The sequence below is a fragment of the Stegostoma tigrinum genome, chromosome 2, assembly GCF_030684315.1.
Source record: "Stegostoma tigrinum isolate sSteTig4 chromosome 2, sSteTig4.hap1, whole genome shotgun sequence".
In the NCBI taxonomy this organism is placed as follows: domain Eukaryota; kingdom Metazoa; phylum Chordata; class Chondrichthyes; order Orectolobiformes; family Stegostomatidae; genus Stegostoma; species Stegostoma tigrinum.
Window position 1 is genome coordinate 76,542,542 of NC_081355.1, and position 16,905 is coordinate 76,559,446.

At 40.4% G+C, this 16,905-nt stretch overlaps 1 protein-coding gene across 5 annotated transcripts in view; it reads right to left on the reverse strand.

The window, feature by feature from the left end:
- Positions 1–15,004, reverse strand: part of LOC125461933 (alpha-1,6-mannosylglycoprotein 6-beta-N-acetylglucosaminyltransferase A-like) — a 78,862-nt gene extending 63,858 nt beyond the window's left edge. Inside the window, exons 1-7 of one of the 5 annotated variants that reach the window (XM_059654743.1) lie at positions 13,029–14,940; positions 12,854–12,909; positions 12,422–12,465; positions 11,629–12,250; positions 5,493–5,596; positions 3,444–3,564; positions 667–1,039 (exon numbers count right to left, since the gene is read on the reverse strand). In XM_059654743.1, the coding sequence (XP_059510726.1) occupies positions 667–904 (238 nt within the window). In that variant the 5' untranslated portion in view covers positions 905–1,039; positions 3,444–3,564; positions 5,493–5,596; ... (2 more) ...; positions 12,854–12,909; positions 13,029–14,940. The other 4 variants (XM_059654750.1, XM_059654740.1, XM_048551355.2 and 1 more) reach the window with 4 other exon arrangements.
- Between the last annotated feature and the right edge of the window lie 1,901 nt (positions 15,005–16,905).

The window sequence follows — 16,905 nt, forward strand, 5'->3', positions numbered from 1 at the left end:
AAACCCATCTCGTTCACTAATGTCTTTTAGGGAAGTAAACTGCCATCATTACCTGGTCTGTCTTATGTGTGACTGCAGACCCACAGCAATGTGGTTGATTCATAACTGCCCTCTGGGCAATTAGGGATGGGCAATAAATGCCCTCATCCCGTGAACGAATAAACAAAAAAAACATACACTCCAATCCAAGCAACATCGTCTCTTGCACTTTCTCCAAAGCCTCCACAACTGCACACAGTCCTCCAAAATGGGCTTAACTAAACAGTATTAAACAGCTGCAACATGACTTGCCAATTTTAAACCTAATTCCTCAACCATTGAAGGCAAGCATGCCATGTGCCTCCTTCACCAACTTATCCACTTATTGTTAAAACAATCTGCAGCCTTGCATGTCGGTGCTTCAGTGAAAGATAGTAATGTTATTTGAAAATAAAGTAACAAAATATGACCTATCACGCTAGATTTAATTCTGCCATCTGATTTGTCCAGTAGTGATATCAGGTTGCATTATAACTGTTGCACATCAAAACAGTATACGTTCCTCCAATTAAGCTTCAGTAGCCTAATACTTGGCTAACACAATTAAAAGGTGACAGACATTTTCAGCATGATTCTTCTCGCCAAAGGGAAAATACACAACCAGAATACATGTTTTTCAGCTCTTACCATATCCTGCCATTGAAGCACCATGAGGACCATCCACTGCATTCTGATTTTCCTCTGCAAGTGCCCGGACGTATCTTTTACTGAGTTCCAGAATCTGTTCACGCAATTCTATGCTGCTTTGGTGTTTTGGATGCTGGAATGTATATCGGAGTAGTACCAAGCCCCAAATAAACCCAAAAATCAACAGCAAAACACTTAGCTTCTGAGATGGATTTCTTCTGAACAGACTTCCAAACATGATTGTCCAACCACAGCCTTTTTTTGTGGGAAAAACCAGTCACATTATGAGCATCTTAATCTTTAGAATCCTTTACGTGAGTATTGAAACAGTTTATCCCTTTAAATCTCTTTCATCTGACATTCACCTTCTGTCCTGTGAAGTGTAGAAAGAAATGCACTTTTAGGTTACAAAGTGAGGCAGCCTTGTCTTTGAACTGAAAATTGAACAGCAAAACAAAAATCCATAAATTCTTTTTATTGCTCCACAGCCAATGAAAAAGTCAAAATTAAAAACAAGCAAATAATTAGGCAAAAAAAAAGTTGACAGTATCAGTGTCAACTCCACTTTTCTGTCCCATATTTTCCCTTGATGACTAAAAGTCTATCAATCCCAGTTTTGAATGTACTTATTATCTGGCAACCATCACCTTCTATAATAGAAAGTTACAAAGATTCATCACCCATTTAGAAAACAAATTGTTCAACTCAACCTTAATTGGCCAAAAGTTTATAATATTGTCCTCTAGACTTACAGTCTCCAACCAGGGAAAACAACTCTTAACATCTACATGTCAGGGTAACGACTGTTCATCTAAACTCTTTTTTTAAAAACAAAGACAATTCTACACAATTTATCATCAGAAGTTAGTTCTTTCACACTAGTAATCAATCTAGTGAACTTTGTTTCAAGGTGTATCCTTCCTTAGGCTAGAGACCAAAACAAAACAAAAAGGGACCAAGGGACCACACAACTAGCCCAGCTCTTCCCCCCCCACCCACTGCATCCCAAAACCAGTCCTACCTGTCTCTGCCTCCCTAACCGGTTCTTCCTCTCACCCATCCCTTCCTCCCACACCAAGCCGCACCCCCAGCTACCTACTAACCTCATCCCACCTCCTTGACCTGTCCGTCTTCCCTGGACTGACCTATCCCCTCCCTACCTCCCCACCTATACTCTCTCCACCTATCTTTTTTTCTCTCCATCTTCGGTCCGCCTCCCCCTCTCTCCCTATTTATTCCAGCTCCCTCTCCCCATCCCCCTCTCTGATGAAGGGTCTAGACCCGAAACGTCAGCTTTTGTGCTCCTGAGATGCTGCTTGGCCTGCTGTGTTCATCCAGCCTCTCATTTTATTAAAAAGGGACCAAGACCTACTGGTGTGCACGCACAAATCTTTGGTGGGGCGGGCCCAGGAAGGAAACATCCTTAACTTTACAAAGTGAGAAATGAGTACAAAAGTGAGGATGTACAAAATGAAGGAGTAGAAAACTAACAAGGGTGACACCCTCATTCAAAAAGGGGGGGCAAGAAGCAGGAAAATTTAGGCTGACTTGCCTAATATCTATCATAGAAAAAAATTGGAAATGATGATTAACAAGAAAAGCAACACATTTGGAAAATCAATTTGTTCAAACAGAGTCTTCATGGCTTCATGAGAGAGAAATCCTGTCCAACTAGTTTATTAGAATTTTTCCAGGAAGTCCCAACTGTGAGCAGTTTTTGTCCCTTTAAATAAAGGACAATACCATTTAATTTGATGCAATTCTGAGAAGATTCACTAAAATAATCCCAGGTATGGAGGGATTGTTTATTAGCAAAGGTTACACGAGTTTGCATTCTACTTGATGGAGTTTAGAAGAATGAGAGGTGATCTCATTGAAACATAAGGGATTTTTAAGGGGCTTGGCAGGGTAAATGCTGACAGGATGCTACTCCTGATGGGAAAGCATAATCTCCTAACAAAGGGATGCCATTTAAGACTGAGATGACAAGAAATTTCTCAGTGTTTTCAGTGTCTCTGGAACTCATTGCACCCACAGCTGTCTGTGGCAGGGTCCGTTGCAATACTTAAGACTGAGATTTTTGATCAATAGGAAAATCAAGGGCTAGAGGGGAAAACATAGGAAAGTAAAGGAGGTTGTCAGATCTCCCATGAGCCTACTGAATGGCAGAGTAGGAATGAAGACCTGAACTACCCACTCCTGTTCCAAACTTTTACGGTCCATGGTCTTCAGGGTTTCACAGTAATTAAGGATATCAAAGGCCTTACTAAAATGGTACCAGGAAAGAAAGAGTTCAATTACAGTAATTACAGAAACTGAGGTCATACTTCTTCATATAGAGGAAATTAAGACAGATAGGAAGGGCTTTAATAATATAAAAAGAATTTGTTCCAGGTAGATGCGTTGCTAACAGGAAGGTACAGATTTGAGGCAATTTTTTTTAAAAAAATCAGAGGCAAGATGAGAAAACCCTTTTTAATGCAACAAGGTATGATGTGGAAAACACTAACTGAAAAACTGTTGGAAGCAATTTCAATAATAATTTTAACAAGGAATTGGATAAGTAATTGTAAAGAAAATCTTTACTGGGATAGAGGGAAAGTGTTGGGGATGGGAACCAAATCTATTTATAAGAGATGGGACAAGCACAATAGACTAAATAGCTTCCATCATTCTTGAGGAAAATTCATAGTTTGCTGCTTCATACCAGTGCAAAACAGTGAAATTACTGTGCATTTCCATATGTGATTGCAGTAAAGAAATCAAGATCAACTTACAACAGTTTGTTAGGAATGTCTCATTCGTAGGATTCCACTGCATACAGGAAAGTCAAGAGGAGACATTTTATTGAATTCCATTTCATTATTCTTCAGTGCTCTATGTTACGCAGCAGATTTGCTAAGGGAGAAGATCAAGGAAAATATTTTAATTAATCAACTTGTGTTTTATTTTTGGGGAAACCATTTAAGAAGTTTTACTTTCAAAAATATGTTTGAACTCATCGACTGCTGCAGCCATTGCTTTCATATCAGTGGCAAATATCTCATTAGAACATACTGCAAATTACCTTAATACCTTTTAAACTCCACAGGTGTGTTATTCTCAATGTCATGCATATAAAATAATTAATTTCACTTTTCATTTGCAGAAGCAGATTTGTTTCCTATTTAGAAGCTGATATTACACAATGTGATTAGATAACGTTTTTTTCCAGTGGCTGAATCATATGCAATCCACAAGAGGGTTTTCCACAGCCCTGCCTGTTCTAAGTCAAACATGTTGGACATGGCCCATAGCATTTTTTGCTGTTGTTGCCCATTACATGTTATTCTGTTTTTTTAGCATATATTTTAAGTGTTTGATAAATCTTGGATCCTTTGCATGCCCATTTATTTTCAAAATGTGCAAAGTCTGTATATAGGAAGGATTTACTTCCCAAAGAAAAGGAAATGATGGGATTGTGAACTTGTCAGTGGACGACTAATCCAGAGTTCCAGTTTAATATTCTTGGAATAAGGATTCAAATCCCACCACTGCAGCTGGTGGAACTGGAATTCCATTAATGTGTCATGGATCCAGAGTTGCTCTCATCAATGGTGACTGGCAAATATCATGGATTGTTGCAAAATTCACGGGATTCATTAGTGTCCTTTCAGGAATGAAATTGGCCGCAATTGCCCGGCGTGGCTAGTGATTTCAGACCTGCTGCAATATAGATTTTTAACTCTCTCAAATGGCCTAGTAGGTCATTCAGTTCAAGAGCATTTAGGAAGGCAATAAATCTGGCCTTGCCAGTGACAACTACATGTCATCAAATAATTTTAAAAATCAGGTAGAGAAAAAGACAAGTTTGAACTGTCATTGGGGTGGAGGATTAAGAGGTCTGAAACTACTTTGGGGTCTTGAGTCACAACAGTAGCTGAATGCAATGTCTTAGGAATAGCACTGCATTTCTCAGAAGTCTTCTTGTGAAACACTTGACAATGTGTTCCACCTTTCTAAGAGATTCTAAATAACCTCTGCCAGCAATGTTAAACAGATCATTTAAGATGCTGACATCTTGAGTTTTTCATTATATGATAACTGATATCATTCTGTCTGATTATTTCCAAACTAACAGCAACCAACCTGTATAGAACACATTTCTGATGCAAACAGTTTGGTTCCAGTACTATTTCAGAATTTGAGAAGTCATTTTTCTGATTATGTTGATAATGCTTTCCACTGCCAAATAAAATCTAAATGCCAAACATGCACCCCAAGATTAAAAATATGTAACATATTGTTACCGAAGGAATCCTTTCATGTCATCCCAAATGTTGGGACATTTATAATCTCTATTCAGTTAAAGCCATTAACAGTGGAACTTTTAAAGTTAACTATTTATACTACTTTTTCCCCAACCCTGACACTTGCAAACATTACGACTTAGAAGGTTTACCAAACCTGCAATTAAAAAGCAAAATACCATTGATATTGTAAATCTGAAAGAGAAACGAAACCTTGGTAGATCAGGTAATATCTGTGCAGTGAATGTGGTAGGGATAGCATTTTAAGCCTGATAAACATACCCTCTCCTCCCCACAGATACTGCTAAACCTGTTGAGTGTTTCAAAAATGCAAGGTGATCAGTTACTGATTACAAACAGTTGCACTAAAGGCAAGCAAATAATTTTCACCAAAATTGTGCATGAATTAGAATAATTGTGTGTAATCACAACTTTCCTGACACAAACTAAATACAGAAACAAAACTGTGAAGTCAATTTTTATTTCACATTTACTTCATTAAAAATCAAATTTAAAAATCAGAAGATTAATCTTAACCTATTCAGCACAGGATCATATTCCCATTAAATGCTGTAATGCTATGTTCTTTCTGGCTGATCTTCCATGGCAGTTCTCTCAGCAAAACGTTACACTGCAGGAGTCTGTCAATTCAATTACAGATATCACCATTAACAACATCTGGAAAGCAGTCTGCAATTGATTTTCACAGTGAAGTATATTCTGACTAATTCCTTCAACAAATACATGCTTAGAAACAATATAAAATAATTATTTATGAGTTGAAAACTAGGAAAATGCCGGTCAATGCAATTACTAAATGCCAGATCATAAAAGCATGCAGACTTTAATTCTTTCATAGATAGTAGGAACTGCAGATGCTGGAGAATCTGAGATAACAAGGTGTAGAGCTGGATGAACACAGCAGGCCAAGCAGCATCAGAGGAACAGGAAGGCTGATGTTTCGGGCCTAGACCCTTCTTCAGAAGTGGGGGAGGGTAAGGGGGTTCTGAAATAAATAGGGAGAAAGGGGGAGGCGGAGAGAAGATGGATAGAGGAGAAGATAGGTGGAGAGGAGACTGACTGATTGAAGAGGCGGGGATGGAGCCAGTAAAGGTGAGTGTAGGAGGAGAGGTAGGGAGGAGATAGGTCAGTCCAGGGAGGACAGACAGGTCAAGGGGGCGGGATGAGGTCAGTAGGCAGGAGATGGGGACAGATGGGAGCACGGACAGGTTAGGGAGGAGGGGACGAGCTGGGTTGGTTTGGGGATGTGGTAGAGGGAGGGGAGATTTTGAAGCTTGTGAAGTCCACATTGATACCATTGGGGTGTAGGGTTCCCAACCTGCGGGTGGCATCATTGTGGCACTGCAGGAGGCCCAGGATGGATGTCATCTGCGGAATGGGAGGGGGATTTGAAATGGTTCGCGACTGGGAGGTGCAGTTATTTATTACGACCCAAGCGTAGGTGTTCTGCAACGCGGTCCCCAAGCCGCTGCTTGGTTTCCCCCAATGTAGAGGAGGCCACAGCGGGAACAGCGGATGTAGCATACCACATTAGCAGATGTGCAGATGAACATCTGCTTGATGTGGAAAGTCTTCTTGGGGCCTGGGATGGGGATGAGGTGTAGGGGCAGGTGTAGCACTTCCTGTGGTTGCAGAGAAAAAAGTGCCAGGTGAGGTGGGGCTGGAGGGGAGTGTGGAACGGACAAAGGAGTCACAGAGAGAGTGGTCCCTCTGGAAGGCAGATAAGGGTGGGGAGGGAAAAATGTCATTGGTGGTGGGGTCGGATTGCAGATGGCTGAGCTCGTCCCCACCTCCCTAACCTGTCCTTCCTCCCACCTACCCCTCCTCAAGCCCCACTTCCATCTCCTACCTACTGACCTCATCCCACCCCCTTGACCTGTCCATCCTCCATGGACTGACCTATCTCCTCCCTACTTCCCCTCCTACACTCACTTTTACTGGCTCCATCCCCACCTCTTTGACCTGTCTGTCTCCTCTTCACCTATCTTCTCCTCTATCCATCTTCTATCCACCTCTCCCTATTTATTTCAGAATCCACTTCCCCTCTCCCATTTCTGAAGAGGAGTCTGGGCCCAAAAAGTCAGCCTTCCTGCTCGGCCTGCTGTGTTCATACAGCTCTAACATCTTGTTATCTCGTACGTCAATTCTGATGTCTGTGGCTTTACAAAAACGCCAGTTAATGGTCCTGTTCCTGTGAAGATTTATGATGTGGATACCCGAAATGAGTAATCAATACATCAGATGAGATGATGGCCCAGTGTTGTTATTGCTAGACTATTAATCTGGAGACCCAGATCATGGCAGACGGTGGAATTAAATTTAATAAAAATCTGTAATAGTTAAATAACGACTGTTTAATGATCAATTATTATAAAATCCTATCTGATTTACTAACATTCTTTTGGGAAGGACACTGCTGTCCTTACCCGGTCTGGCCCACACATAATTCCAGACAATCAATGTGGTTGGCTCTTAGCAGCTCTGTGGGCAATTAGAGATGTGCAATAGCCAGCAATGCCCACATCCTGTGAATGATTTTTAAAAAGGGTCACAGCAGATAAAAAAAAATTGAATTAGAAGGAACGATGCACAGATGTGGTGATTTAGGAACACACTAAATTATCACAAAATTAAAATATTTCAAATTGATTGTCAATCGTGGAACTGTTTTACACAGATCTGGTTCAAAATCCTATCCCATTTGAAAGCATTGTCAGGTAGAGGTGTTTTGGAATAGTTGACTTTTTAAAAGGGTACACAGGTTACAATACTAGGTAAGACTAGACAGCAAAATTACAGAACTGATCACTGACTTCAAAAAAGAACATGCGCCCAACTGCATCAACAGAACTGAGATTGAGAGGGTGGAGAGCATCAAGCTCGGAACAACTATAACCAACAACCTGTCCTGGACTTCCCACATAGACGTGATGGTCAAGAAGACACTAAAATGCCTCTTCTTTCTCAGGCAGCTCAGGAAATTTGGCAATCCCATAAAGGACCCTCACCAACTTCTACAGATGGACAACTGAAAGCTTACTGTCTGGGTGCATAACAGCCTGGTATGGCAGCTGCTTTGCCTAGGATCATAAGAAACTACACAAGGTGCTATGCATGGCTCAGACCATCATGGAAGCCAACCTTCCATCCATTCCATGCAAAGTTAGTATTTATGGAAGCGGATTTGAGTATAGGAGTAGAGAAGTCTTGCTTCAATTGTGAAGGAACTTTATTAGTCTGCACCATGAGAACTATTTGCATGTTTTGTTTCCTTTTTGCAGGAAAAATATTATTACCACTGACAGAGTGCAGCAAAAGTTCACCAGATTTTTTTCCCCCAGGTTGGCAGAAACATCTTATGGAGAGATTGAGCAAACTGGGTATTTCAAAGAATATGAGGTAATGTCACTGAAGTTTACAAAACACTCCAAGGAATAGATAGGTTTCTCCAGGTGAGGAAGTCTAGAGCCAGGGAGGACGATTTAAAAATAAGGAGGATCCACCTAGGTCCAATACAAGAGGAAATGTTTTTACTGAGAGGGTTGTCTAACTTTGGAATGTTCTACCAGAGGTTAGTGGAAGTTCAATCTTTGAACACGTGTAACGTAGAAAATGATAAATTTCTGATTACCAGTCATATGGGAGTGGGATGGATAAAAGGCATTAAGTGTATGATTTTCTGAAGAAGGGTCCCGACCCAAAACGTCAACTTTCCTGCTCCTCTGCGCTTCTCCAGCTACACACTGCATTATCTCTGACTCCAGCATTGGCAGTTCCTACTATCTCTAAGTTTATGATCAGACATGATCAATCTGAACAGCAGAGTAGGCTTGATAGCCAAACGATCACCTCTTGTTCCTATATTTTTGCTTTAACACTATTATTAGGCATGTCCCTCTTCAAAGCCAAACCGCTTGCTTCACAACATCCCTCTTCAGCATTCTCTGCTCACTGCTTCCTACCACTTCACCCACTCTCTCCTTAAGCTCACAACCCGTCACCAAAGGTCTTGCTCACAAGATAGCAAGGGTTCAGGAGAGGGAAGAGAATCTAAATATTCCTGAAAAGAAACAAACCACAGCAGGTTTTTGATTTACCCTTACCAAGACAGAAACACAAGAATGCCAAATTTCAAAAGGGAACAACAATTTATACTGCGAGAAAAAGGTGCTGATTGGTTGGCAAGTGGATTCTGATTGGCAGAGAATTGTCTTAAAGAACGCACTAGGGGAAACCTATCTCCCAAACTATTATTTGAATTTGAACTGGGTAGGTCAACAATTAGTCAAGGATTTGCTGCAAACTTACCATTTCCTAAGTTTTTACTACACGCATGGGAAATTCCAGGTGTATCATCCATGATAAGCTCACGCTGATGCATGTCTAATTAATTAACTTAACACTCAACCTCTTTACGTACAAGATAACTAACAAAAGATTTAAATTAGTCAAGTTTCCTGGGTTATACAGAAGTTGGATACGAATCACATAGCAGCTGTAACATTAATTTATAACACTGTACCAGAATCAGAGCCATAACACTTATTTGTCCATGGGATCTGAGCATCATTGCCCAACCCCATTTTCTCAGAGGGCAGTTACATCAACCATTTTGCTATTGGTCTGGAGTCACATGTAGGCCAGAACAGGTAAGGACAGTAGATTTCCTTTCCTAAATGACATTATGAACCAGATGGGTTTTTAAACCAAAAACGAAAATGGTGGTTACATGGTCATCATTGGGCTAGCTTTTTGCGGGTTTGAAATTTCATCATCTGCCATGGTAGGATTTGAACCCATGCTCCCACCCCCAAACCAAGGGCTCTGGACTTTTTGTCCAGTGACGTTCCCACTAGACCATCACCACCCCAAGTGAACGTAAGAGAGTGTTCAGAGTCTTATCGTACGTATTCTAAAATGTTGACTCTACTTCTCTCTCCACAGATGTTGCCAGACCTGATTTTCTCCAGCACTTTGCTAACTAAAGAAAACTGACCGAGGCAGTACAACTCTACATGCTAATTTGGGCCTTTGCACCTGATTTACATCACATGACAGAAATCTATAGCAAGTGCAAAGCTTAAATTAGGTTCAGATGTAAATCCTTTGCTAAGTATCTGAACAGTGACTGATCAACAGTGTGAGATCCATCAGTACGTTTAAAGCTGAGCATTATTTAAACAGAGAATATATGTAAAGAAAGGTATTATTAATTTTACAAAGAAGCAAGTCTAATCATGCAGATGTGAACTATTTCCTGGTCTAAACCTTTTCTTACCTCTTGTTAATAGATGTAAAACAATACAGTTATGTTATCAGATTTCTAACTCACCAAGGAGACAGATGACGACACAATAGATACCAATTCATTGCTGTTACTAAAAGCAAATATTTACACTGAGTAAACTGTAAAGGACACATGTAGATCCATGAATAACTTAATCACTAATTATTTTCATGGATGACTCGCTCTGGTAAATTGATTAAGCAGCTGTACTGGATTTACTAGCTTCCCAGCCATTCCAAAATTATGCCAACCTGAATTAAGCAGCAAAGAAATTAACCAACAAAGGCTTGTGTTATTTCAAGTCAGCAATTTACATGATTCTTAAATTCTCAGTTTGGATTATGCAATGGTCAATCACTGTTTCCCAAAGAAAGTCATCCACCAAGTTTAACAATATCTGTAGCAAGATTTCTGCCCCTTCCCAACATCAGTGTAAAATCTCGTGCTAAGCAAGGGGATAGCTTCGTGTGCAACATCATGATGCTAGCAAGCAGTTAGGCAGCTAATCACACTCAAGATTTTACACACATAGCACAAAATACCAAACAATTAGATATTCTGTCTATCACACAAATCAGTAATGAGGTGCACAAATTTAAGCACTGATGCAATGCTAGGTATGTAGACTTCATTTCCCAAAGACTGGCAGATTACATCAAACAGGACACTGTTCACGACAGTCATGGTCCCAACCACACCCAACACCCACGTTGGTCCTAGATGATCCAATAATAGACGTGATTTTGCCATTAGACCATATTTGCTAAGTATGCAACCCTGAGCATCATGCTGACTACAAATTTAAGACAATCAGCTGGGTTCACAGTATGGCACATACCACACATATTAATTCACAGGGCCCCGGTCTTTGCAGACGGAAAGAATATGTACATGCATCATGTCTGTTTCAACTTAAAACAGATGGCAGCCATTCTTTGGTTCATTCCTCAAGATGACATTTTTCCCAGTAAACCTGCCTGGTGTAAATTTAAACTAAACTTGGTAGTCAACAGTCATCATTTAATTTGTGCATTCACTGTAGCTTGCCTTTGTCAGAGTACAGGTGCAAATTAATCAGCATTTCCTTCTTACATGCTATAAAATGTAGTTCCCCTTTACATTGGGGAACGTATTATTACTGCAAATGTCCTGATGAACGCAAGATGGGAAGCTTCAACAAAATGTCTTTTTAAAGCAATTTTCAAGTCAGTATGCCTTTAAAAACTCAGTAACATCTTACTCAAAAATCTGAAATTGATTCAAGCACTTTTACAGCAAGACTAACACTGCAAGAGTCAAAGTTTTCATCAATGCAATTGATTTCTCATTGGTGCAGCCTGGGAGAATATTAGAGATTATACTTACCTCAGATAGAGTATAACGAAGATCCACCAGACTTATTCCTGGGTTGGAAGAATTGTCCAACGAAGAGGCTTTGCCTTTATTCTTTAGAGTTTAGAAGAATGAGATTTGCTTTCGATGAAGCACCTGAAATTCTTCCAGGGTTTGACAGGGTAGATACAAGAACATCATTTCCACTGGATGGGGAGGGCTGCATGCAATCTCAGGATCAGTGTCAGATTAAGTGGCAGTCCATTCAGGGCTGAAAGGTGGGATTTCCTCATTTGGAGACTGGTAAATCTTTGGAATTCTCTACCCTAAAGATCTGTGGAAGGTCAATCATTGAGCATATTCAATTCGAGAAACTGATACATTTCTAGATATTAAAGACACAAAGGAGTATGGCGATAATCTGTAAAATGGCACTGAGGTAGAAACCAGCTAGTTGAATTGCACAGCAGATTTGAAGAACTGAATAATGTACTCCAGCTCCTATTTCTAGTGTTAACACTTCTGTCACTGGATAAATGTAGAGTTACACACAAAATCTGAATTCACACTGGGACTTCCACATGTAGTTTCAGAAGCGTAATGGGATGAATGCTGGTAGTTTCACAGTAATTCTCACTGCCAAATCCATACAAACCTATGAATTAGAAACAATACAGCATAATGCTGGAGGAGTACAGCACATCAGGCAGCAAAGGAGCAGCAAAGTCAACATTTCAGGTAGGGACTGTAATGTAAGCCATTAGCCCTCTTCACATCAAGTCAGATCATGCCTGATCTGACTACAACTTCAAATCCACATTCTCACCTAGTCACGATAATTTTTCATTGAGCGAAGTGTTGTAAAGTTATCTGCAAAACAAAAATCAAGGACTTTGCTTACACCATCTTTTCAGGAGAAGGGTTCAAACTACTCATGAACCTCAGATGGAAAAGAAATTGTCTAATCTTTGTTTTACATGGGTAATGCCAAGTTGCTTGCAACTCGACAAAAATTAGCCAAATAAATGAAAGTTAGACAGCACTGCTCTGTAGGTAGAATTAAACTCTAATATGATCACTGACCAAGTGGGAAGTCAGGCAACGCTAGATTTCAGTTTGAACTTTGAAAATCCAGAATGATGATTGCCCAGTTCAGAGAAGAAAATAACCAGCAGAGTTGGCTTGGAAGCACTGGAAAATTAATCAGACAATGGACAGAGACATTCACAGTCAAAAAAGGGTTAAAAGAAAATTTTACCTCTTGAATAGTTGAAGCTGAACAGAAATCTCCGGAGGACTGTGGCACTCTTACAGCTGGTCTCAAGAGAAGTTTAAAAACAACATTGAAATTGCTATGTCGTATTAGAAAATTAGTGGGTGAAGTAAAACTGAGTACATAACATACGTGGTTATAAGCTAAAGTGCAAACTTACTTTTCATTCTTTTTAAAATTATTCACAGGGCGTGGATATCATTGGCTCAGCCAGCATTTATTGCCAATCCCTGATTGCCTAGAGGGCAGCTAAGATGATAATTGTGGGTCTGTACTCACACATCGGCCAGACCAAAGTAAGGACAGTGGTTTTCTTCCCTAAAGAACATTAGCAAGCCAGACAAGCTTCTCAATGACAATGGTTTCATGGTCATCATTAGATCCTTAATTTCAGATTTTTATGGAACTCAAATTCCTTGATCTGTCAAGTAGGATTCAAACCTGAGTAGCTGGATTAATAGTCTAATGATAATACCACAAGGTCACTGCCTTCCTTTAGCTCTGCTTCAACTTATTTCACACAAATTTTGTGTTTTATTTAAAGTGAAATCTTGTGGTGTAGCTCTGTTTGTTATATCAAGGATTTTGGTTTATTTTTAAATGCTAACAGCTCCAAACTTGATCGTAATACACTGCATAATATCACTGACAGTAAACAGTAATGCTACATGTTGTCCACTTACAAATTATATTTTGAAGCAATGGTCTAGATTCAGCCCATTGAAAGATAAGTGCAGTCAATGAATATCTGACTAATACTGTTTAGTATTACTACACTGTGCAAGCAGGCCATTGAGCCCATCAAATCCACACCAAGCTTCCAAACAGCATCCCATGCAGACCCACCACCCCAACTTATCCCTGCAACCCTGAATTCCCCATAGCTAATCAACCAGCCTGCACATCCCTGGACACTACAGGCAATTTAGCATGGCCAATCCCCCCAACCTGCATATCTCTGGACTGGGGGAGGAAACTCAGACAGGCATGATGACAATGTGCTAAATCCACACACAAATACAAATTCACCCCATAAATTTGTGTGTGTGTGTGTGTGTGTGTGTGTGTGTGCGTGTGCGCGCGCGCACATGCACCTTCTTTCTTCTTTCACACACATGATTCTGTGGGGTGAATTTGTATTTGCAGATACACTCTGACTGTCTACAAATTGTGTGCTTTTTGAACAAAGTCATTTGTTTTATAAAGTCCTACTTTAGAAATAAAACCAGTCTTACACCAAACTAAAACACAAAGATTCTAAACAAGGTCTCACACCTAACATGCATTGTCAGACTTAAAATGTCACCTTTTCTTTACACTGTAAAAAATCTTAGTTCTCTCAGGACCGTGACTCAAAAGGAATTCAGGGATTTACATATACAAATCAACTAAAATATTCAAACTGATTAAAGATTTAACAGCATCTTAGGTTTGTTTAGTAATTCTCATCAATGGTGTGAACGTTTGATCTTTAGTTTATAAATTCTGTGTCTGATTCTACCTCTCTCACCAGCACCTGAAGAAGGGCTGAGGCTCCAAAAGCTTGTGTTTTCAAATAAACCTGGAATATAACCTGACGTCCTATGATTTCTGAACTTGCTAAAAGTTGAGCATCTTCCCACTTTCAGCACGAGAAGGTACTCTGTTTACCTAAGTAATTTGTCACAGCGAAGTGTACGCCGACACCACTAACTTTTGGCAATGTCGCAACCGGAAATGAGGGGCAAGTAAGTGCAAGTGGGGAAGAATGATCAAAGATGACGGACAAGGCATTAAGACAGTTTCCCACAAAAGATTCCTGTGGGGAATCAGAGATCGGCATGTTCTATTTTGCCAAAATCAAACAGCTCACTGACTCCTCATGCGTGTATGTTCTAAAACCACTGGGAGGCCCAGTCCTCTATTCCAGGGAGCCAGACTTCAGTAATAGCTCAGTTGACTGAAGCACCACTATCTCACTGGGCCATCACTATCGACCCCAACTGGGTCAGGAAACCCCGCGAACACGTAAAGACCCGGGCAGTGGTTGTCCTCTGCCGCCCCTAACCCGTTGTGACACCATTCCAGTAGGCCCACCCTCACTCACCCGCTGGCCTCCGAGTTCTCACATCCATCCCAGCAGCCCCTATTCTCGCGTACTGCGCATGTACGGCCTGACTGGCTGTTTCAACCTCAGGGCGGGGCAGGAATTTGTAGAAACGGAATTATTCCAATAAAGGAAGGAGCCATTTCGCCGGTACCAGCTCTATGAATGAGTGCTATTCTCCTGTCTTTCCCCCATAACCTTATATGTTGTTTCCATTTAAATATATCAGTTGATTCTGCCCCCATCACCGTTCCAGGCAATGCATTCTAGACGTAAAACCATTTGTTTGGAAAAAAATACTTTTTCTCACATCACATATGTTACATTTGCAAATCACTTTAAATCAATGCCCACTCATTCCAGGAATGGGGACTGTTTCTCCCCATCTACTCTCTTCAGACTCTTCATGATTCTGAAAACATAAATTCTCTGGGCCTAGGTGACGGTGAGCATGAGGGGGCACAGCTTTAAATTGAGGGGTGAAAGATATGGGACAGATGTCAGAGGTAGTTTCTTTACTCAGAGTAGTAAGGGAATGGAACGCTTTGCCTGCAACGGTAGTAGATTCGCCAACTTTAGGTACATTTAAGTCGTCATTGGAAAAGCATATGGACGTACATGGAATAGTGTAGGTTAGATGGGCTTAAGATCGGTATGACAGGTCGGCACAACATCGAGGGCCGAAGGGCCTGTACTGTGCTGTCATGTTCTATGTTCTATGTTCTCTCCAAAGAGAACAATCCAAATCTCCACTTTCTCATCTCTGGAACTTTTTTTTTGTAAATCTTTTGTATGCTCTCTCCAACACATTCACATTCCTAAAAACACCCAGAATTGCACACAATACTCTGGCTGAGGTTGAACCAGTGTTTTGTATAAATTCAGTATAATGTCCCTGTTCTTGTACTCTATGCTCTGATTATTAAAGTTCAGGATACTGTATGCTTATTAATGACTCCACCTGTCTAGGAACCTTTACTGATCTATATATACACACACACACACCAAAGACCTCTACTTTGAACTCCCTTAAATATTGTGCTCCTTATTTTATATTGTCTGTCCATGTTCTTCCTACCAAAATACATCACTTTGCACTCTTCACATTGACCTTCATATGCCACCTATCTGACCACTCCATCAACTTGTCTATATCCTTTTGACCTCTGCTTTTTTAAACAGAAAATAAGCTGAGAGTAAAGCACCCTCAATACTGCTCTAATGAAACAATCCCAGGACATGTACAGCATTGGTTAGATACAGAGTATACACAGTAAGCTTATTCTAGCTGTCCCCATCAAACACTCTCAGGACAGGTACAGCATGGGGTTAGATACAGAGTGAAACTCCCTGTGCTGTTAAATTGAAAGTAAAGCTCTCTTGACATTGTCTTCATCAAAAAACACTCCCAGGGTAGGAACAGCATGGGGTCAGATACAGAGTAGAACACCCACTGCACTATCCCCATCAAACTCTCCCAGGACAGGAGCAGCATTAGTTTAGATACAGAGTATAGCCCTCCCTATTCTTTTGAAACATAAAGTAAACTGAAAGGCAAACTCATTCACCACTGCCCCTATCAAACAAACTCAGGACAGATACACTACAGCATCACATAGAGATTAAGACCCCTTATACTCTTTTAACCTGAAATTAAAAATGCCCTTACTCCTTTAAACTGAAAGCTCCCTTGAACTGCTGGGACAAGGACAACATGGGGTTAGATACACAGCAAAGCTTCCACTACTGTTTTGAACTAAAAGTAAACAGAAAATAAATGTCTGTCACCACTGTTCCCACCAATTCCTCCAGGGACGGGAACAGCACTGGGTTGAATACAGAGTAAAGTTTCCTGTATTCTTTTAAACTGAAAGTAATCTGGAAGTAAAGCAGCCCAAAACTATCCCTATTAAACTCTATTAATCCCTATTAACCTCTCTGATGAAGGATC